This window comes from Paramormyrops kingsleyae, chromosome 3 (genome assembly GCF_048594095.1).
Source record: "Paramormyrops kingsleyae isolate MSU_618 chromosome 3, PKINGS_0.4, whole genome shotgun sequence".
In the NCBI taxonomy this organism is placed as follows: Eukaryota; Metazoa; Chordata; class Actinopteri; order Osteoglossiformes; family Mormyridae; genus Paramormyrops; species Paramormyrops kingsleyae.
The window spans coordinates 26,022,433-26,044,821 of NC_132799.1; the positions used below are offsets into that span (position 1 = coordinate 26,022,433).

Consider the following 22,389-nt stretch of genomic DNA (forward strand, 5'->3'; position numbering starts at 1 on the left):
GGGGGTCAGGTAGATCCAGGTATGTTAACCCACCACATGTAAAGCACTGAATCGGTTTCTCCTGTATTTTGCATGGGTGGTTTTACACTTGTGAGTGACACTGAAAGGATGGTCTTGTTAGCACAGGTCCGGAATACCAGGCGCCCACCAGTCTTTGTGAGCTTCTGACTGCACTTTTATAAAACCCTATTACGCTGTCAAAAAAAGGCTTGTATGTCACTGTTTGGGCGTGATTCCGCTTGTCTTCTTTTCCCGGTATCCCTGCCCGGGCTGCGGTGTGATTCGCCTGCATTTCGATTTCACAGGCTGCTGCTGTTTGTGATTTATGCACTTCTAAGCGTGAGTAGAATTAGCCTGCATGATGATCCCTAGTGACCCATAGTGTGGCAGGAGAGGCTCAGAATTAGCGGCTATTTAAAAATATAATGTGAATGTTACATTAATGCTTTTTTTCCACTCTCCATGGTCCTTGGTTTTATTCTGTCGCATTCATCTGTGAATTTACATTTAAATGTAGAACAGAGTGTCCCTAACCCCCTGGTGTCCATCATCAGCATGAACCACTAATGGGTTCAGAGCAAACTTAGGCTTTCTGCAGTATGTAACAGAGTAGCATTAAGGCACATATACAACACGTAGGCCTTGGTAACTGAACACCTTTGATTGACCAAAGAATTTTTAATGTTGTGATACTTGCTGATAAGCTTTTGTGTTTAATCACGGATCAAAATTATCATCCATTGTTTTTATTAGAAATGTAGAGAGGATTTGGACTGGCTTTTTTTTTTAGTCTAGGGTGGTGTCTCAGCTCCTCCTGTTATACTGGAGCCCAGTTTCCTTTCAAGTTTTAATGACTTTTCCGAGTTCCCCCCCCAGGGCTATTTTATCTCATAATCCACCACTGGATCCTACACTTCGTTCCCACTTCAACTAAACCCTCACACCCTGTGTTTTTACAGGGAAATGGATTCATTTCAAAATCACTCCACAGCAGCATAAGTCTCACTCTGTGGGATGTGCCATTTACTCTTTTTAGCGTATATCTACACAGACACCCTAGTATCTGCGTCTCTCCCGAGCGCCGTGAAGACCTTGTGTGGCTGAACCCCGCAATGTGTCTCTGTTTCTTTGGTATGGTTTTGGACACGCGGTTTGGTCTGAGTTCATGCAGAGCCCTTCTGCAGTGTGTGCAAAGCCACGGCGCCAGCGGAGACCTCAACGGACCCACGTGGAGGGTGCACGTCTGTCAGGATTGGAGATTCGCCAAAGACACCGAGCGTCAATATGAGCATTGGGGCATTAATAACCACATTTACATGTGAAAGAGAAGCTGATGGCCACCTCCCCGACACGGACACGCTGTCCCCTAATCAGACACCGCCCTGCCAGGGGGACGCTCCACGCCGACAGAACCACCACCTCCCTGACACAGACACGCTGCCCGCTAATCAGACACCGCCCTGTCAGGGGGACGCTCCACGCCGACAGAACCACCACCTCCCCGACACGGACACGCTGTCCGCTAATCAGACACCGCCCTGTCAGGGGGACGCTCCACGCCGACAGAACCACCACCTCCCCGACACGGACACGCTGTCCGCTAATCAGACACCGCCCTGTCAGGGGGACGCTCCACGCCGACAGAACCACCACCTCCCCGACACGGACACGCTGTCCCCTAATCAGACACCGCCCTGCCAGGGGGACGCTCCACGCCGACAGAACCACCACCTCCCTGACACGGACACGCTGTCCGCTAATCAGACACCGCCCTGTCAGGGGGACGCTCCACGCCGACAGAACCACCACCTCCCTGACATGGACACGCTGTCCCCTAGTCAGACACCGCCCTGCCAGGGGGACGCTCCACGCCGACAGAACCACCGCCTCCCCATCACGGACACGCTGTCCCCTAGTCAGACACCGCCCTGCCAGGGGGACGCTCCACGCCGACAGAACCACCGCCTCCCCATCACGGACACGCTGTCCCCTAGTCAGACACCGCCCTGCCAGGGGGACGCTCCACGCCGACAGAACCACCGCCTCCCCATCACGGACACGCTGTCCCCTAGTCAGACACCGCCCTGCCAGGGGGACGCTCCACGCCGACAGAACCACCGCCTCCCCGACACGGACACGCTGTCCCCTAATCAGACACCGCCCTGTCAGGGGGACGCTCCACGCCGACAGAACCACCGCCTCCCCGACACGGACACGCTGTCCGCTAATCAGACACCGCCCTGCCAGGGGGACGCTCCACGCCGACAGAACCACCGCCTCCCCGACACGGACACGCTGTCCGCTAATCAGACACCGCCCTGCCAGGGGGACGCTCCACGCCGACAGAACCACCGCCTCCCCGACACGGACACGCTGTCCGCTAATCAGACACCGCCCTGCCAGGGGGACGCTCCACGCCGACAGAACCACCACCTCCCCGACACGGACACGCTGTCCGCTAATCAGACACCGCCCTGCCAGGGGGACGCTCCACGCCGACAGAACCACCGCCTCCCCATCACGGACACGCTGTCCGCTAATCAGACACCGCCCTGCCAGGGGGACGCTCCACGCCGACAGAACCACCGCCTCCCCATCACGGACACGCTGTCCGCTAATCAGACACCGCCCTGCCAGGGGGACGCTCCACGCCGACAGAACCACCGCCTCCCCGACACGGACACGCTGTCCGCTAATCAGACACCGCCCTGCCAGGGGGACGCTCCACGCCGACAGAACCACCGCCTCCCCATCACGGACACGCTGTCCGCTAATCAGACACCGCCCTGCCAGGGGGACGCTCCACGCCGACTGAACCACCGCCTCCCCGACACGGACACGCTGTCCCCTAATCAGACACCGCCCTGTCAGGGGGACGCTCCACGCCGACAGAACCACCGCCTCCCCGACACGGACACGCTGTCCCCTAGTCAGACACCGCCCTGCCAGGGGGACGCTCCACGCCGACAGAACCACCGCCTCCCCATCACGGACACGCTGTCCGCTAATCAGACACCGCCCTGCCAGGGGGACGCGCCACGCCGACAGAACCACCGCCTCCCCGACACGGACACGCTGTCCCCTAATCAGACACCGCCCTGCCAGGGGGACGCTCCACGCCGACTGAACCACCGCCTCCCCGACACGGACACGCTGTCCCCTAATCAGACACCGCCCTGTCAGGGGGACGCTCCACGCCGACAGAACCACCGCCTCCCCGACACGGACACGCTGTCCCCTAGTCAGACACCGCCCTGCCAGGGGGACGCTCCACGCCGACAGAACCACCGCCTCCCCATCACGGACACGCTGTCCGCTAATCAGACACCGCCCTGCCAGGGGGACGCGCCACGCCGACAGAACCACCGCCTCCCCGACACGGACACGCTGTCCCCTAATCAGACACCGCCCTGCCAGGGGGACGCTCCACGCCGACTGAACCACCGCCTCTCCGACACGGACACGCTGTGCCCTAATCAGACACCGCCCTGCCAGGGGGACGCTCCACACCAACCAGCTGGGGCCTCTGCCTCCTCCTTGGCCTCTGCATGCTGGCAGCCGTCTGCTCCCTATGGCTTCATCGGCTGGATTACCACGCTTGGGTGGAGCGCTGTGGGCCTGCCGCTACTACCAGCCCCCTCGCCATAAGTGCACAGCTGACTGTGGTCCCGATCGTGAATGAGGGCCGTCTGACTCCTCCACAGAGGGCCTTCAAGCACCAGCTGTTCTCCATCCTCTGGGCTTGTCCCGCATGTTTTATTTGACCTGTTGCAGTACTGAGGACATCCCAACACTGAAAATCTTCAGCTTCAAAGCTGTCCAAAGTGGCATATAAGTGAGGCAAATATTACATCAGAAGCATACAGCTATCAAGGCGTGGACCTGGGTACAAAAGTATTATGGGACATCAGAGCCGGATATCAGAGAAGCTACAGAAGTCACCACTGCGTGGGGACGAGGATCCTGCCAGACCATGCTCCTGATTTTAACGAGCCTAGCGGCTGGATGGATCTCGCCAGCGTCAGTGTGGGAGGGTCTGTCTGACCGAATGGTAATGAGACACATGAAATGACACTTTGTTCCGACAGTAATTCCAGGCTCTTGTAGAGAATGTCACCTGACAGCACTCAGCCTGTAAATGTTACTGCATCGCTGACAGTCTCACGCCCTGAGAAGATCTGTATCTCTCTTATGGTAACCAAACACACTCCAGAGTGATACCTTCTCAGTTGTGTCCACACAATGAAATAAACTGCAGAAATGTTACCACTGATCTTCTGTAATTTGAGGATAATGATTTCATGTAAGGTTCTTAATCTTAATGATTTGGGGATTATATTAGAATGTTGTACGATGTTAGCATGTCCGGGGGGGTTGGGCAGCCAGTTGACCTTGGACCCCCCGAGATTTTTTTTTTTTCCCCTAACTCAGGAATTTGTGGTTCCTCCCCACCTTGGGGGGACTCCAATGTGAAAGACACTATATAAATATGAATTGCGTTGGACTGAATTGAATATGCCGCTGTTTTATACAGGGTTGTCTAATGTTAAGTGGTGTGTTGTGATCCTCTCTGTTTAGTACTGAAAACAGGTTCTCGTCTAGCAATTTGCCAGCCTTTGCATGTATCGTGACATGGGAGAACGTTCTGGTAACCGGTAACACTGGATCTGTTTGTCTCGGATGTTTTTTTTAGGGTGGGTGGGGTGGAGGGGGTGTAATGATGAAAGAGGACGTGTCATTTAGTGAAAATGTGGCATGACGTGTCCGGGCCTGGCCCAGGGGAGCGCGATGTGGAGTACGAGAGCTTTGCAGGCTCCCAGGACATCTTGCTGAATCAGAAAGGAGCTTATTTCTGTATCTCGGGAGGAAAAAATAAATCAGGAAAACTGACAAAAAAGTGACGTGTATGATAAATGAAGAGGCACAAATTAAGAATGCGGTTTATCCAGCATGCTGAAAATGTGGCCTGTTTATGTGTCCCGTTCTGGCAACCCGATGTCTGCATTAGTCTGCCCAGCATGTTCCCGCGGGCAGAGGAGCTGTCCTCATTACGGGGGACTGCTCATTTGTCCACACGGAGGGCATTCTTAATTATGCCCGAAATTTACAAGCAGTGTCAAACACGGCATGCCCTTGGCGCATACTGTAGCCATTGAAATGTTAATGAGGGCACTGGGGGGGTCTGTACATTTCGATAGCTTATTCGACACCAAAGTGTCTAGGCAAGGACACTGGGACATGGGGCGAATGCTTACAGGAGGATGAGCTGTGTGTGTGTGTGCGCGCGCGTGTCTGTGTGTGTGCGTGTGTGTATGTGCTCTGCAGTGGAGCACTTTCTGGGAACAATCTGATTTAATATGAATTCACAATCTGCTCCTGATATCTCAGTATGATAAAAAGCTTTTCAAATGCAAAACACATTGTGCTGTTTCTTCTTCACGCATTTTTTCCCCTTGAGGCTCAAAGACCTGATGTTGTAAATGGCTCCTCTCACGCTAAGCGCCAAATTCGTGCATGCAAGGCTGCTACGGTGGAAATGCGAACGTCAATCCGCCCCCGATCCGCCGCTGACGCTCATCAGTCATTCTGGACAGTCATAGTATTTTTGCATTTTATCAGGACTGTGTTCTAGTGGTCAGGAATGGCCCAATGCATTGGTGAACAAAGAGGCTGCTTAGAACCCAGCGGCCACCAGGGGGCACCCTCATCTGATCAGCCTGTCAGAATGGGAAAATAACAAATGATAAACAGGTTAATCATAATTTTCTTAGGCCCCCAAAAAGGATGGGGTTGCCCTGCTTGTAGTGATGTCAGTTTTCTGGGTCCAGCTTGTCCCTCTTACTAGATTCCTCTATTATGTATGATAGGGCTGCACGATATCACATCTCAGTGTAATCTCAGTTACATGCTGCATGTGCAATAATCACCAGCGCTTCATATGACAGGTGTAAACATTTGTCTGGACACTGGCTTTTCGGTACAATATGTTTATTAAATTAAACATAAGGATACGCCAAATATACTGTATATAGATTACTAATTTTTGGGCATCACGAAACACCTGTCATTAATATTCTAGGCGTACTAATCTGCTTACCAAATTGTGGGCGTAAGTAAACATCCATATAGTACCAGCAAGCTGGTGTCCAGACAAACGTTTATGCCCATGATCTAAAGCCCTGGTGATTATTGCTTGTGCCCCATGGAATCATGATGCGATATCGTGCAGCCCTAATGTTTAACATGCTGTAGCCTTGCTTTGCACTGTGACACATCTCTGGTTCTCTCAGGGAGCTTAAACCAAGACAACTGGGCCAAGCGGTACCCGTCCTGCAGCAGCGCCAAGCAATCACCCATCAACATTGACGATGACTTCGCCCCGGTCATGCTACAGTTCCAGGGACTGCAGCTGGAGGGCTTCAAACAGGACACCCCAGAAGGCACCACCATCCACAACGACGGGAAGACTGGTGAGAGCGCCCCCGCCTGTACACTCCCAAACGTCACACTAAGCTCAGGGCTCCACTCTGGGTGATGCGTCACCAGAGCAAAGATCTTATGTCCAGAAATGGTCGCTTTCATGGCATCTGCCAGTCAGTGGGTAAAAGCCAGTGTTTAACGTGTCAGTGCTGTGCGGCGTGTTGTCGGTCAGTGCTGGGCTACTGCACCCAAGGCAGTTTGGATAAAACCCTAATGATCATCATCATCACCATCATTATCATCGTCACCGTCATCATTGTTAGCATCATTATCACCGCTGTCATCATCGTCGCCATCATCATTGTCACCGTCATCATCGTCGCCATCATCATTGTCACCGTCATCATCGTTAGCATCATCATCATTATCATCGTCGCCATCATCATCATCACCACCGTCATCATCGTCGCCATCATCATTGTCACTTGTCATCATCGTTAGCATCATCATCATTATCATCGTCGCCATCATCATCATCACCACCGTCATCATCATCGTCACCGTCATCATCATCATCACCGTCTTACGGTAGCCTCCTGACCTTCATTCCACTCAAATCACCCTAATGCTCTGTGTTCCTCTCCCCCAGTTGCTATCAGCCTTGATGCCGAGTACTACATCACCGGCGGGGGACTGAGGTCCAGGTTCAAGGTGGGCAGGATTACCTTCCACTGGGGCACGTGCAACGCATCGTCCGATGGCTCCGAGCACAGCCTCAATGGCGTCAAGTTCCCCCTGGAGGTACTTACAGTGGGCCGCCCCTTGGGTTCCTCACTGGGCATCCATGCTTTTAGTGGCCATAACCACTTCAGCTGCTAGTTGTGATCTTTACTTTTCAATGTAGCTCAGTTACTGAGCACGGTCCTCAAGGACGGTGTCCAACTTTAAGGTGCCAACTGTTCCTCTGACAGATGCAGATCTTTGGCTACGAAGCGGGAGAGTTTAAGTCGATCGATGATGCTCTGAAGGAGGGGGGAAAGCTGACCGCTCTGTCTGTGCTCTTTGAGGTGAGTCTGATTATAGGATCTGTGCAGAAGGAACCATTTGGGTGTCCTTATACCTGCCTGATTGTCTGTGTGGGAATGTGGGTTTGTGAACAGTAAACATGGGATGTAAATAGTTAGTGACCCCCCCCCCTTACTGAGAAGGCAGGCCAGATCATCTTTTTTTCTTGCAGAGGTATGAGGTCATAAAGCATGGAGGTGCCACTGATCATGGTGGCACCGATCTCTTCGTCACAGGACCCTTGGCGGTCAAAGCACCTCATTTATCATGTCTGCTTGCCGGTAGCTGAGTCAGGGCATGTAGAGGTCGCTAGGAAGAGCTGTGGTGGTAATTACCCATAATTCCCAGCAGGCCACACATCTCCGTAGGATGCTGACCCCCGCAATGAACGAGCATATCTATGAAATATACCCCTTGTCCCCCTTATGGTGTGACACTCTTTTTTACACTTGACTAGATGAAGTGTAAAATGTCTCTCTTCTGTTCCAGACCAGCGCAGTTGATAACGAGAACTATGAATCTATTATCAACGGTGTCAACGCTGTCAATCGATTTGGTATGTCACATGGGAACGAGGCACCTGTCAGTCATGTGACCTTTTGTTTTGATACAGCAACCAATGAATTTTCTACATTTTTCAGAGACATTCTAAGCATGGGAGGGTTTGTTAATGGACCTTGTGGTCTGACGGAGCTGTAGGCGTCCGAAGTGTGTGTCCGGCTGTCAAAGCACGGCCTGGCTGTGATGCGCGTGATGGTGAATTCCTCTCTCCTGCCATCTTCCAGGTAAAACCGCCACTCTAGAGCCCTTCTCCTTGCTGGGCCTGTTGCCAAACTCCACGCAGAAGTACTATGCCTACAACGGGTCCCTGACCACGCCGCCATGCTCGGAGACCGTGGAGTGGATCGTCTTTAGAGACACGGCGTCCATCTCGGAAACCCAGGTGAGCGGGAGGTTCTGTGCCACGATGTGTCCATGCACGTGAACACGTGAGTCAGCAAAGTGCGGATTCCTGCAGGTCTGCGTGTTTGTGCGTGCGTGTCTCTGTCTTTGTGCTTTCATGTTGACGAGCGTGTGCTTATCTGCTGGGTTTCCCAAGAGATCCGTGCCAATCACATATCTGGGACCAAACAGGGGTGTTAATCACCACTCAAACCGTGCATTTGCATGGGGCCCCCTGTTGACCAAAAACAGCCACTACACTAAATATTAAACAAACCCGTTCCTTGTTTAGGAGATGCTGAAGGGGCGCGTTCTGCTAACCAGCCAGCTCACTCCGATCTGACTCTACTGGCTGGGGTGAAAACAAAAACAACAAACCGGCCCCTTCATCTCGCTCGTGTCTAAGGCCCTCCTCGTGCGTGCGGACCTTTTGAGGCCACATCTGTGGGACCCCTGGGCTTTGTCTCAGCTGCAGACAAGGCTGCATCATCAATATTTCAGTGGTGCGGCAGTAGTGAGGGGATTTGTCAGGGGCTCAGGGTTTGTGGCGACCTTTTTTTTAGGAACTAAATTCTCAGTGCATTTTAGCCCTACAAAGGACTAGGGAAACACTGTATTAAATGTCTATGTTGGTTTTTTTATTGTCTTTTGGTTGACTAGTTGTTCTCTGCTGATGTTCCCAGCTAAGGCCCTAAACGATCAACACAGTGCTTATACCTAGGGGCGGGTCATATGGCAAAAATATAATATCACAATTTTTCACAGGCTGGATCACAGTCCACAATCTTTTCACGGTTCTTTTTCATGTTCGTTTTTAAGACTATTTTGCAAGTTACTTAACAGCACAACCAAAAGAATTCCCCTGCTGTAAAAAATACAGCCCTATTGTATAATAAAACCTTAAAGGAAAAACATACTCAGCGTACACTCTGAGGTCTGTTGTGCTGGTATCCCACGTGCCAACTTTATCTTTGTAAAATAATAAAAAAAAAAAAAATGTGCAGGTTTTAGAAAATCCAAACAAATTCCATAGTAATGTCAAATTCTTTTTAGGGACCAGCTCCTCCATGTCGTTCATGCCACTACGTTACTAAACAGAGAATGCAGGCGTGAAAGGGAGAGAGTGGAAGGAATCTGAAGCACTACCTACTCTTAGCTATTACTGTTTGTTGGTGTGCCGAAATTAATTTGGCTCACAAAACAACTTTACATACGTGTTTGAGCCATAGAACTGCAATTGACAGAATGTGCATGATACAAACGATCTCTCCGTATGATCATGGAAACATTTCAGAATCATTCACCATCTTGCACAATTGCACACCTGTCTTTATGATCTGTCAGGGACGCTTTACTCTGTGTCAGGCCGTCTCCGTCATGTGGGTGTGTTTTCAGCCAATCCAGAGCCCCGCAGTCTCCGTCATGTGGGTGTGTTTTCAGCCAATCCAGAGCCCCGCATCACACCTTACCGTTCCTGTTTTTAAGCTGGAGATGTTCTGTGAGGTGATGACCATGCAGCAAGCCGGGTTTGTCATGCTGATGGACTACTTGCAGAACAACTTCCGGCAGCAGCAGCCCCAGTTCATGGGCCAGGTGTTCGCCTCCTACACCGGCACAGAGGAGGTCCTCGCGCCTGGTACGTCCTGCCACAGCCCAAACCTCAGCATCTCCTCCGAGGAGCCTGGTTTCTGGTAGTAGAACATCAGACTATTTGTCCTGCTAACTTCACGTCACTGGTTGAGTATTTGTTATGCTTTTGTTAATTACATGGATCAAAGAAAAAGCCTGTTTTGGGGAATAATCAGTACCGTGAGCGATTTTGGTCTGGGGCCCAAAGAATTCTGAGTCTCGGTTCAGCAAACCACGTCATGTGAGGTCACTGACCTGGACAGGACAGTCAGCCGGTGGCATAAATGCCGTCTCAAAGGAGGCTGTGCGTTTTCCATGGTAACGGTTTTATGTTGCTTGGTAACAGAGTTCCCTAGCCTCAGTTTTCTGATAATTGTTTTGACCATTTCCTTCTCATTAGCCAGTGCTAAATATATTTTAGTTCTCAACTACAAGTTATTTACTGCAGACTTATATTGGCACACTGCAGACTGTGTAGTGTTCCTCATACTGCAGACTTATACTGCCCTCTTGTGTTTCAGGTAGATAATTTCCTTATAATTATTATTTCTGTTTTATGAACATGTATTTGGCTCCTTTAACAAGATATTAGTTGTTACATATTTTCAGTGCTTTGAATTTCAGTTACAAATTTTATTAGATTTATTTGTATAAACATCAACATTGCAGTTTCGTGGCCTGCAAATAAATAACAGCTGAGTAATGTTTTCACCTGTGATGTTTGTCTGGCCCTCGTCATGCGCGGGACGGCTTTGGCGCGCAGTCTGCAGCTCGGAGCCGGAGAACGTGCAGGCGGAACCGCACAACTACACTGGCCTCCTGGTGATGTGGGAGAGGCCGCGCGCCGTCTACGACCGCGACATCGAGAAGTACGCCGTCACCTACCAGCAGCTGGGGGCCGGGGACCAGCCCCGACTGGAGTACCTGACGGACGGAGACCAGGATGTGGTAAGATGGTGTCACCGTCTGTCACAGAGAGGAAGCAGCCAGCTAAAACAGATATCCATGCTCTTCATCATCATCATCCTAAGATTCCTCTGTCATACATCACTCACCTTAAGACTGAAATCTAAGTTACATAGGTAGTTTATTTATATAGAGCCTTTTAAGAACAAAGGTCACAAAGTGTATCATACGTAATAAAACAAGCATCAAACATCCACAAAGTTTTCAGGTGCCGTTTATAAGACACTGGCTGATTTAAAGTCCAATGGCGGGCTGTTCGACAGCTTTGGGGAAAAAGCTGAATATTTGTTTTTCTTCCACAAGGGGGCGATAATCGAGGACCTTTCGGTCAACGTCAGCTATACGATCCAAGTTGCGGCAGTGTGCACCGACAGTCAGTACGGCCGCGCCAGCGAGCGGCTGGTCGTGGACATGCCCCTGGATGACCCCGGTAAGGCCGACGCCTCCCGCTGATGCCACTGTCTCGGGCCATAATGTGTCGCTGTTTGCGACCCGGAGCTGACCGTGTGTTGTTGGTTTTTGCAAGGATCTCTTGTCCCCCCGTGTCCTGAATCGGAACGGTGAACGTGTTTGTCTCATAAGTGGTCCTGTCTGTGAAATTTTAGGCCAAAATAGGTACTCTGGTAAGTTAAGAGGCAAAGGGCACCCAGGTAACCTGTGTGGAGATACAGGTCGGCACCGTCCTGGATTGTCCCAGATTCCTGTTCAGTAGTGGCAGGAAGACAGAGTCACAAGTGCCAGTGCTGAACCATGAGCACGAGGCTCACCAGACTGCCTCTGCTGTTGGCTTATAGTGACGCTCTCTCTTCTTCCGTGTCTCTGGTGTTGGGATTTTCCCGCTTTGGGATTCTGCTCCCTCTCTCTCTGCTGAACGGACAATGCCCCGTATGCACATCTAGACTGCTTTGCTGCAACACGGAGACGGACGTCCTGTACCTTGGAGATGCACCTGCCGATTAGCTTCTTCTTGTCTATGAAACCTCTTCTTACTATGTTCTTTGATAGTAGGATCTCAGAGTGAAGGAATGTGTGTTGTATTAGATTCTGTAATGCAGAGGCTGAATTCATCTTTCCTGTCTGAGAAACTGTTTTCTCTCATTTCTCTAAGTCCGGAATTCTCTGAAAAGGAGATGTCTGATTGTTCTGTGCGCAGAACTTGTGTGGAATGATGTGTGAGAAGATATTTGTGTATCTGAAGTTTTGTGTAGAGATTCACAATAAAATGATCCATCCAAAGAACCCTGAGTTATGATATTTACATTTCCACGTACACACACGTGCGAGGTCCATGGGTGTACACCTGGCTTTCCCCCTAACCTTGTTCATAAAAGCACCTCAACACACAGAAATCAAAGCAGACTGTGATTTTGTTTTCCATTGTAACGAGCTGGGAAGCTTAACACCGTTCTAACGTAATGGTCCCCCAGCAAGGTAAGTGGCCCCACCATCGCTGTCTTCCTGTCGTTTGTTGGGAGGGTGCATGGGGGTCTGTGGATGTTTTTCTCATCATCCTGTTGTGACCCACAAACATTTCCTCATGTGGCAAGTCTTTGCTGTCAGTTTTCTCCTTCTCAGTCATCTGACAGCTGAGATAAATGTTCCGGAAAACTTCAAGTCCGATTCCTGTGATGCATGACTTGTTTAAAGTTGGCCCAGATGACCCACTGATTAAAATATTTAAATGATTATTTTTTTGATTATATGTTTGTGTCACGATAGACTCCCGAGGGTGATTTCCTCTTCTGAGTGTGACTAGCTTCATGAGGAAGACATTGTCTAGTGTTTGTTCTAAAGGCCGTAATGGTTACAGGAATCCCAGTCTACTCACAAAACATCAAATTGGCTGAAACCTCATATGGGAATTTGCATCGTGAATGCAAATTGGTTTTAATGTGCTATTTTATTGTGGTCATGTGACTTCCTTTAATGACATTAGTTTTCAAGCTTCAGTTCAGTTAATGTGTGTGTGTGTGTGTGACATGTGAACATAAAACCCCAAGCCCATTCTAGCCCTTGTGACCTAAATATGGTAATTCTTTCTGTTTTTTTATATGTATATCTCCTCTGTATTGTTTCTAATGCCATAATCATCCATTTTCCATCAGAGACCAAGAGCGATTCTGATCCTGACCATGGCTATTTAGATTACACTGAAACAGAGGATGACAATAAGGTAACTAATAATAGCCATCAGTTATCATTACAATCACTGCTCATGGAGCGACTGAGGTCTGTTGCAGTGACATTAATGTCATTAAGAGACGGACGCTCGCTGAATATCACGGTAGCCTAGGAGTAATCACCACTGTGCGTATTACTTTACGTCAGTGTTCCATGCTCGATTTCTTTTGTCCTCCGTGAAGTGGACATTTTAAACAACAATTTCTGCATTCTACTTCAAAAATCTCCAATTCTATGACATTTGGTCATAAATGTGCACATTGGTTGGGAAATTTAATTACTACTGCTGTTTTTGTGCATGAAGGTAGTCACTAAAAGGGGAGTAGTTAGTATTATTATTATTATTGTTTTATTATTATCCTTTTTCCTCTGTCCCCCGTAAAGCGCCTTAAACCGCCCTTCACCACTTCCTGCTCCTGAATCATGTGAGGCCCCGGATGTTAATCGTTTAACATGCACTGTTGTGTATTTCAGCTAAATGCAGAAATACACCAACCAGACCGGAAGCAGGCGACGGTAGAAGAGCCGACCCCGTCCAGTTCGTTCCGGCCCAACTTCCTGTTCCCTGGCGTCACGACTGCCTTGCCAGTCCTGAGGAGGATCACAGCGGAGTATTCGCCTTCCTGGTCCATGGAGCAGACCCACATGAGGGGGAACACGGAGCCGCCCACAGCCGGACAGGGCCGACGAATGGGAGGCCTTGTCACCAGCGCTTACCTTGATGACGTTCTCACCAAAGCGGCTTCTGCAAGTTCTGCCGCAACTCTGACGTCTACTGCTAGTAACTGGGCCCTCTATGGTCCAGGGGTCCCCACGCTGGAGAGCGTGATGTCACATCCTGCTACTGAATCGACCCCCATCCCGGAGATCCTGGCGGGCCAAACCTCCTCGGCCCCCCTCTTTGGCGTCCCACTGTGGCCCACGAGCCCAGTTTCCCAGCAACCCCCGAGTGCCACACCCTCCGAAACTGTCTCCCAGACCACCAATGGTGAGGCCGCTGTGTGTGGCTCTCCTGCGCTCCGCCCTCACGCAGACCCTGTCACATGCCTGCATGCTAGCTCTCTGTCGCCCCCTCCTTCCGCTGCTGTGTCCTATCAGACCCATCCGAGCTTGCCCCCTGATGGTTGGAGGCTGCCTGACAGTCAGTCTGGAGTGGTCTGGGGAGCATCCTTCAGCACGGAGATGCCGCTGTCTGGTGGTGGTCTGTCTCTCACCCCCCTGTCTCCCTCCACCCTGCTTCTGCACACCTCTTCCCACACCGTGTCTGGCTGGGCCTCGGGTGACGTCAGCGGTGGTTGGGGTAGTGCTAGTGATGAGGAGGATGGTGATGATGGTGACCTAATGTCTGGTTCATCGATTTTGGCCACAGGTGATCCTCAGATAATGTCTAGTCATACTTTACCCCTTCAAACTTTACCTGATTCATCTGCCACTGGGCAGCAGTCTGGCTCTGACCTGGACCGAATTCACTTCTCTGAGCAGCTGAGAACCTCGTCCAGCCCAAATGCACTCCCGTCCTCCATTCCGGACCCCCTTCAGCCCTCTGTTACTTTACCCAGTGATTTTGCTTTGATGGTAGCAACCGATGAACTCGCAGAGTCTTTCACAAGATGGTATAGCGGCAGCCAGCCAGCAGGGGGCGTTAGTCGCGGGGCCGGGCACGTGGAGCCCTCACTGATCCGTAGCGGCGCTTGGGGGTCTGTGGCGGTGAGCCGGGAAGCAGGTTCGCCGCCGCCGCCATCCCCTGTCGCCTCTGACTTTGCGACTCCTCCCTGTAGCTCGGTTCCCGGCGAGCCCTCGGCTAGGTGGGACGCTCTGCATGCTTCTCTCGCTCTCCTGTCGCCTCCAGCCGGCCTCGAGCCAGGTGGCCAGGCCGGCAGCCTGTCCCCCTCCCCCGGACTGTCCCCCTGCTCCTCTGCTAGCTTAGCTGTCCCCCCTCTGCTTCCCTCTGCCATCGCTGGGGCTCTTGGTGACGCGGGTGATGCGGAGGGCCGCTCCACGCGGGGTCCCGTAGGTCTGCCGGCCTCTGCTGACGCGTGCATTTCTGTTGCAGTGGTCCCGGCCAGCGCCCAGAGCCCCACGCCAGTCCTCACTTGGGCCCTGCCCACAGATTCCCTTCCCCCCTCCCCCAGCGCCTCCCTGGAAAGTGGCTCCACCCCCACGGAGGGGCAGGCTGACAGTAGTGCTTCAGGCTCCGCGGTGCACCCGGACTCCCAGGAGGATGTAGATCAGGAGTTGGAGGGGGGCCGGGTCTATGAGATGGCCACACCCACCAGTCCCCCCTCAGCACCGGACCCGGCGGTGGTGCCGACCGGCAAGGGGCAGGACAGCGACGACAGATACAGTGGGCGCTCCTCGTCGTTCTACTTTGAGGCCGAGAACGAGGGCAGTAGCAGCACCGGTGAGATGGAGGAGGCGGAGCCCAGGCCACGGATGCTGGGCAGGGCCGAGGAAGGCAGCGCCTCAGGCCAGGGCTCGTCCGGGAGCCTCTACGACAACGAGACCTCCACAGACTTCAGTATCTCAGAGTACTCAGGCAGGCAGTCTGAGGATGCCACGGAGGCAGGTAAAGCTTGTTGGCCCTCCACAAGGGGGAGCCGCATCCTTAGAGGCAGGTTAGCACTCTGATGGGGTACTGCCACAGGCCGCATTGGCAATGTGCGGAATCGCAGGGCAACCGATTGATTAACTGGTGAAACTCAGTCCGCTGAAACGCCAGCGCCTGACTACCCGTCTGAGATCCAGTGACACATGGGTAAGGTAAGGTTTGGGGGTTAACCAGAACTCGCACTGTGATCACCGTGGCCCTTTGAACAGCGGATTGTAGGTATAAAATGACACGATAAACTCCAGGGACGTCACACTCGCCTCAGAGCTCTGTACCGTCTTCTTCAGTTTGGGATTTTTGCATTTTTGAAAGAAATGCATCTGACCCCCAGACTTAACAGCAGAAACCGAAGCAGCCATATTATGGGAATAATGTTTATACTTAACATTAGGATTTCTGTATGAGTTTGGGTTATTTAAATTAATAGATCACTACTCCCAAAAGCTAAATTATAAGCATAAAAAAGCCAAGAGGTGAAGAGGAATTGTGGGTATTCTTTTGCATAAACCATCTTGACTTAATTGACACATTAGCAGGTTTCATGTTTATTTAAAAACAATTAGGACTGATGCAAAGTTTGCTTTGAACAGGCTTGCTGGCCAGCTGACCAGCATTGAAACCTCTCATGGTCCAGATGTTTTGGAGGTCTGAGACACTGTGAGAGAAGGTTAAGGTTAAACAGAGGGGATAAAAGGAACCAAATTACACTTAAACATCCTATGGAAATTAGACCTTCATGTCACCTAAATAGTGCTCAAGTACCAGTCTGTCCATCAGTTATGACAGAAATTTTCCACATGGTGGCAGCAGATCACCATCCTCTACTGGCTGTCAGATCAACAACAAACTTCTTCTTTTCAAAAGCTGTCCAGTTGTCTTCTAAGATTACATTCTGTATTCTGCAACATCACTTTGGCTTGCCATGCACTTCTCTTGCATTTGATTTCTGCTTAGAAAGTGACTGATTTCCTGCCTTGAGTTCTGTGCGGACAACGGTTTGATGATTTCTGTGTCGGCACAAGAACAAAGCTCTGCTTCACTTTGCTAGTAGAGGGGACAGGGAATGAGGCCTGGGGGTGCTGTAGTGAAGCCAGTGCTTCGTGGGAGCATGGAGGGGTAGATGTAATAATGAGGGAATCTGTCTTAGACCACATTTCTTGCCAGTCCGTCACATTTGAACTCCTTTAAAAAGAAGCGTGTGTTTTATCCTAGCAAAAAAATTACAGTCCTGTCTTATGTTGATGTTTATCATTTTTCAAGGAGAGTTCCAGGCACATAGACAGGTAATAAAATTACCTGTTTTCCCCCAAACCTAATCCTACTCTCCTTGAATTTATTTCTGGCTATGCGCCTGGTGAGCAAATGCGGTAAATATTGAGGTGCCTGATACGGTATTTACATGCCAATGAGGTGCCTGATATGGTATTTACATGCCAATGAGGTGCCCTCGTCTTCCTCAGAGGTGAGCGACAGCAGCCCTGAATCCCGGATGGCGCCGGCGGGGCTGGAGAGCCAGGGGAGGCAAGCTACTATCCCGTTGGCCGTGGTGGCTGCACTCACCCTCCTGAGCCTGCTGGTGCTGGTGGGAATCCTCATCTACTGGAGGTAAAGCCAGAGTTGTCCCCCGTAACCTTCACGTCTCTGTGATCCTCATAGGTGACTCTAGGCTTCTCTCCCTGGGGGTGCAATGTGACAGAGCCCAACCAGTCATCCGTAACACGCCGCGTCAAACTGAGCTACATGTAACAAATAAATACATTTACAATAAATTATTAAATTTAGCATAAATGTAGCATAAGCCACATTTCAAATATAACTGTGCAATATTATAAAATTTTATTAAACTTAATATGGTCAAATACCTTTTAATCTGACCAGTAGGGGGTGCAATTGTACCCCTGGTATAATCACCTGTGCCTCTCTTGACATGCTGTTTGAGGTGTTAAGCACTCTCTAAACCAGCAAGATGGTGGCTTCCAAACACTAACTCTTAAGTCCTAAAACCTGTAGCTTGCTGGGTGTCGAAGACCAGGGTTGGCCTAAGACTTATGGTGGATTTGTAAGAGGTGTGGAGCTGACGTATGTCATCCGCCAAATGCCGGCCCACAGCTGGACAGTTAGGGCCCAGTGTACAGCTGGATCCAGATGATGCTATGAATACTTCAGTGCTACAGTTAATGTGTATGTATGACACACTGGGAAGATGTGGAAAGAGACAGCAGAATAGATCCTTTTGTTCCCATAATGCTAACATTCTATTAATATTAACCCCGAATCCACAAAAGCCATTACAGGCAGAGAGGAGCTGGTGCATGAGTTTTTCATGTTACTGTGCTCTCCTAAGGCAGTATCACACTAAATGCCTTCATTCTCATTCAAACGCTCATTCTCCACTCTTCAATACTGATGATGAAATACTTACAATGTTGACCTTTAATGCAAGTCCACGTTTTATAGATAGTAATATTCCACTTCAGCTGCTGCAGTGATATACCTGTTAAACATTTAATCTTTCAGCATTATATAATCACTTGAACTAAATTTAAAATGTTTACTTTTTTCTTTTTTACTGTCAAACTAGGGCATAAAACGTACTTGACCTGCTTTAGCAGTTTTATTGTTAGATATTTAAAATGACACGGCAGCATAAATATTAGGTGGATAAGACATTGGGCATTTGAGCTCTGTCGTATTTTTCCGTCTCTGCTGGAAAAGCAGCGATGCACACGTTTGTGTTACGACAAAAAAAAAAAAAAAAAACAGATCGCCAGTAATCTCTGACAGATGAATGCTGTCGTATTGTCTGACAGATGTAGAAAATGCCCACTTGATGTGCAGTGGGAAGGTCATGGCTGGGTAAGGTAAACATCCCGCACATATGTTTACAGCGGCGTCTTAATATTTCCCATCCTGCTTTTCTTTGGTGCTCATTTCATTCAGTCTAGCTGCACATTTCGTGTCCTCTTTCAGTGGAGATCAGAAAAGGCGGAAGGCAAACCGAATCTGCCTCGGCGTCCTGTGAGGGTGGCTGTTTATCTGCCTGCTTAATAAATCCCTTGTTATCTCTTAGCAGCATAATGCAAATTTAATCGCGCATCGTATAAACAGCCTGTAAAAACTTGCTTGGATTAAATTAAACACAACATCTGTTGAAGAATTTGAGAAGATCAGGAGTGATATTCAAAAGGGAAAAGTGCATGTAACTGAAATCTATTCATTTAGCTCCATTTGCCTGGTGCAGCATTATCGCTGAGTTGTCCAGGGCTTCTCGGACTCCCCTTCTGCTTATCATAATAATGATGATAATTCTGTGGCTGTTTGACAGGACGTGCTTTCAAACCGCTCACTTCTACATCGAGGACAGCTCCTCTCCCAGGGTTATCCGCTCCGCAAACGCTCTCATGCTCCCGTCTGCAGGTACCGAAAAAAAGATGCATTAACCAATCACAGTTTAAGAGATGAATGTGCTGCAGCCCCAAAACATTACTATTATTCTCTTTACTTGATGGTAAAGGTTTGTGACTGTCAGACGTTGCTTTTGAATGTACTTACATCTGCTTCACAGCACGTTCTGGCTCCAGTCCAGGCCATTACAGAGACTACCTGTTAATTGCTAAGCATCTGTTTTGATGTGTACTTTCGGAAGCTACTACACCTGCAGCTCCTAAAGCCTAATTAAATCTGCAAAAATACTGGTAAGAGAGCCGGGCTGTTTGTACATGCTAAGTCGTACCATTGTCCCCCTTCTCGTGGCATTTTCCCCCAGATGACCACCCGGCTGTCTCCGCAAAGCAGTTCGTCAAACGGGTGGCTGAACTTCACAGCTCCGACGGCTTTTCTCGGGAGTTTGAGGTATGCTCCGAGACCAAGCCGTCTGTATTACCCACCCCTTCTACTCGCTAAATTTAGTCCTCCTCCATATAGAGACCCCCTCCACCCCCGACTGGTGTAGACACCGTATTCACCCTACCGTGACGTTTCAGGTCATCTCCGTCAATATCATTTTCAGTAGATACACAACAACTGTCTCGTAGCTGAACATGACATTCGTGTCAGTATTGAGCTTTAATTTCTGTTGAAGGCCGATTATAAAATGTGAAGCGGGTGTCCTGAGTGAGATGTTCTGTTTGCTGCATTTCAGTGTTTGTTTTGTAGCTCTCTTGTCCCACGCGCCAGGGACATCAGCGAGAGCTGTGGGCCTACTGACAGTGACATCACTGCCGGCCAATTAAAACACACTTAGCTCTTAACTGACAAGGCTGCGCCTGCTTATTAATAAATGTACCCTTGTTTGCTTTCTGCTGCAAAACTTCATTTCCCTGCTTTCTGTGCTCTCACTCTCCTCATTAGATACTGAAAGAGTTCTATGAGGTAAGATCCATTTCCACTTTTCGAATTAGTGTAGTTTTACAGAAGGTCTCCTGTCCCTCTAACGATATGAATGTAGCATGTAGCTTTTTTTCCCTGAATGGTTGGTCAGTGACATCACCGCGGTCCAGCTGGTGCACTAATGGTGGTTTTCATCTTCCTATTCCAGGAGATCCAGGCAGGCACTCTGGACCTGGGCATCACCGTGGACAGCTCCCAGCACCCGGACAACAAGAACAAGAATCGATACCTCAACATCCTGGCCTGTACGTACAGGAGTGTTTGCCTGAACCCTCTCCCCAAGCTTGACCGGTCACTGTTCTGAGAGCACTTTCTCTCTCTTTCAGACGATCATAGTCGTGTCAAACTGTCCTCCAGTCCTGGTAAAGAGAGACGGAGTGGAGATTACATCAATGCCAATTACGTGGATGTGAGTGCTTCTTCCTGTTGTATCTCTTCATATTTTACGTGTGTATATGTTTAATTGGTCTTCTGGGAAATTAGTAAAGTTAATCTGTCCGTCTACCTATGATCATCATGGCAGTATTCATTTCTTATTTGTCTTTTACATTTTGCAGTCTTTATTTTAATGGCTTCATGAAGACCTGCTTTATTTGGCGAAGATGAGTGTATCATGTGAAATTCCCTTTGATAGACATGATGGAATTTGACACAGAATTGGCTCATTCTCCTGTAGTCAGTCTCTGCAGTGTCTCAGCCTCTGACTGCCTGTATGTATCTGCAGGGCTTCAATAAACCCAGATGCTACATTGCAACCCAGGGTCCGCTCAGGTCGAGCGTGGAGGATTTCTGGAGGATGATCTGGGAGCAAAACGTGGGCGTGATCGTCATGATCACCAACCTGGTAGAGAAGGCCCGGGTAAGTGCACAGCGCTCGAGCCCAGTGACCTCCAGCCATGAAGCGGTGGGCCAGTGATGCCAACCAGTCATAGGCTGATGGCTGCATTTATTCCATCATGAGTATTAATCTCATTTATCAGGACCTCCTAGTTATGAGGTTGGTGTCACTTTCACCTGTTTCACCAAAATCTTCAACTATGTTTGTGGTCTTGCCTATGATGTTATGGAGATGACTGGTAAATGGTTATGACTGGCATTGGCAGTTTCACTGATAGGCTTGTGAACAATGATGGTGGTCAGTAAAATATATGCTGGTGATGCTTTGGTGTCACGACCAGCGGAAGTGTGACCAGTATTGGCCCCGGGAGAACCAGGAGGAGTTTGGCAGCTTCATGGTCACACTAAGGAGCACCAAGGTCTTGGCCTACTACACCCAAAGAACCTTCACCCTGAGAAACACCAAGGTCAAGAAGGTATAGCCCTTAAACATTTCTGTTTGACATTAAACAACCATTGATATTTTTCTCCTCACATACTTTACCTTGTGTTGATCCTGGTACCTGCAACAGCTGTTACCTGCGCATGAAATTTGTACCGGCAGATGTAAGAGGCCGTTTTCTAACCCCTAGGCGAAGGGCCATGAGCGAACTGTGGTTCAGTACCACTACACCCAGTGGCCCGACATGGGCGTCCCTGAATACGTCCTGCCGGTGCTCACCTTTGTGCGGAAGTCATCCCGGGCTAGAACTGCAGACATGGGGCCCATTGCGGTGCATTGCAGGTATCCCATGTTCTAGTCAACATCTACAGCATCTCCACTTATTCTCTGTGCATCCGAGACTTTGTTCCTGCATGGTTCCTTTTCAGCCTTCTGTCACCCATTTGTTCAAACCATAAGAGTGGACAGTTAGTACGGAAAGAATGAAGCTGCAGGATTCACACTCTTCATCTCCGCTTCATGTTCTAGCGCTGGTGTAGGTAGAACAGGCACCTACATTGTCCTGGACAGCATGTTACAGCAGATCAAGGAGCAAGGGACGGTGAATGTTCTGGGCTTCTTGAAACACATACGAATGCAGAGGAGCTATCTGGTACAGACTGAGGTAAGGATGAGAAGCATCTGACAATGTAATCATCTACAGAAAACTGTGCCGATTCTTCTAATTAGCATTGTTATAATGATGTGAATTACCTTGCTTAGTGATGGTTTTACAGTTGGATAATTTGCTGTAATAGTCATTGAAGATGTTGAAGTCCATGTTGAGTTTGACGACCTAACAGTAATATGGCCTTAATGGACCTTAATGAATCAGCTTCCAAGTCCCTGACTATAACCATCATACTCACTC

The 22,389-nt window shown here is 49.6% G+C and overlaps 1 protein-coding gene and 1 long non-coding RNA gene across 4 annotated transcripts in view; one reads left to right on the forward strand and one right to left on the reverse strand.

Moving 5' to 3' along the window:
- Window positions 1–22,389, forward strand: part of LOC111857481 (receptor-type tyrosine-protein phosphatase gamma-like) — a 38,072-nt gene that overhangs the window by 11,348 nt on the left and 4,335 nt on the right. Inside the window, exons 3-23 of one of the 3 annotated variants that reach the window (XM_023838403.2) lie at window positions 6,291–6,470; window positions 7,070–7,221; window positions 7,392–7,487; window positions 7,975–8,041; window positions 8,271–8,428; window positions 9,913–10,063; window positions 10,820–11,004; window positions 11,326–11,452; window positions 13,128–13,195; window positions 13,678–14,191; window positions 15,257–15,769; window positions 17,272–17,416; window positions 19,137–19,228; window positions 19,578–19,663; window positions 20,162–20,182; window positions 20,349–20,445; window positions 20,527–20,609; window positions 20,925–21,059; window positions 21,379–21,513; window positions 21,670–21,821; window positions 22,008–22,143. In XM_023838403.2, coding sequence (XP_023694171.2) covers window positions 6,291–6,470; window positions 7,070–7,221; window positions 7,392–7,487; window positions 7,975–8,041; window positions 8,271–8,428; window positions 9,913–10,063; window positions 10,820–11,004; window positions 11,326–11,452; window positions 13,128–13,195; window positions 13,678–14,191; window positions 15,257–15,769; window positions 17,272–17,416; window positions 19,137–19,228; window positions 19,578–19,663; window positions 20,162–20,182; window positions 20,349–20,445; window positions 20,527–20,609; window positions 20,925–21,059; window positions 21,379–21,513; window positions 21,670–21,821; window positions 22,008–22,143 — 3,293 coding nt within the window. The remainder of the gene's footprint in view (window positions 1–6,290; window positions 6,471–7,069; window positions 7,222–7,391; window positions 7,488–7,974; window positions 8,042–8,270; window positions 8,429–9,912; window positions 10,064–10,819; window positions 11,005–11,325; window positions 11,453–13,127; window positions 13,196–13,677; window positions 14,192–15,256; window positions 15,770–17,271; window positions 17,417–19,136; window positions 19,229–19,577; window positions 19,664–20,161; window positions 20,183–20,348; window positions 20,446–20,526; window positions 20,610–20,924; window positions 21,060–21,378; window positions 21,514–21,669; window positions 21,822–22,007; window positions 22,144–22,389) is intronic. The other 2 variants (XM_023838410.2, XM_023838419.2) reach the window with 2 other exon arrangements.
- LOC140588234 (uncharacterized) lies at window positions 16,345–17,485 on the reverse strand. Its single transcript, XR_011989581.1, has 2 exons — window positions 17,372–17,485; window positions 16,345–16,466 (listed from the first exon to the last, which is right to left on the reverse strand). It is a non-coding gene; the product is annotated as an uncharacterized lncRNA (long non-coding RNA).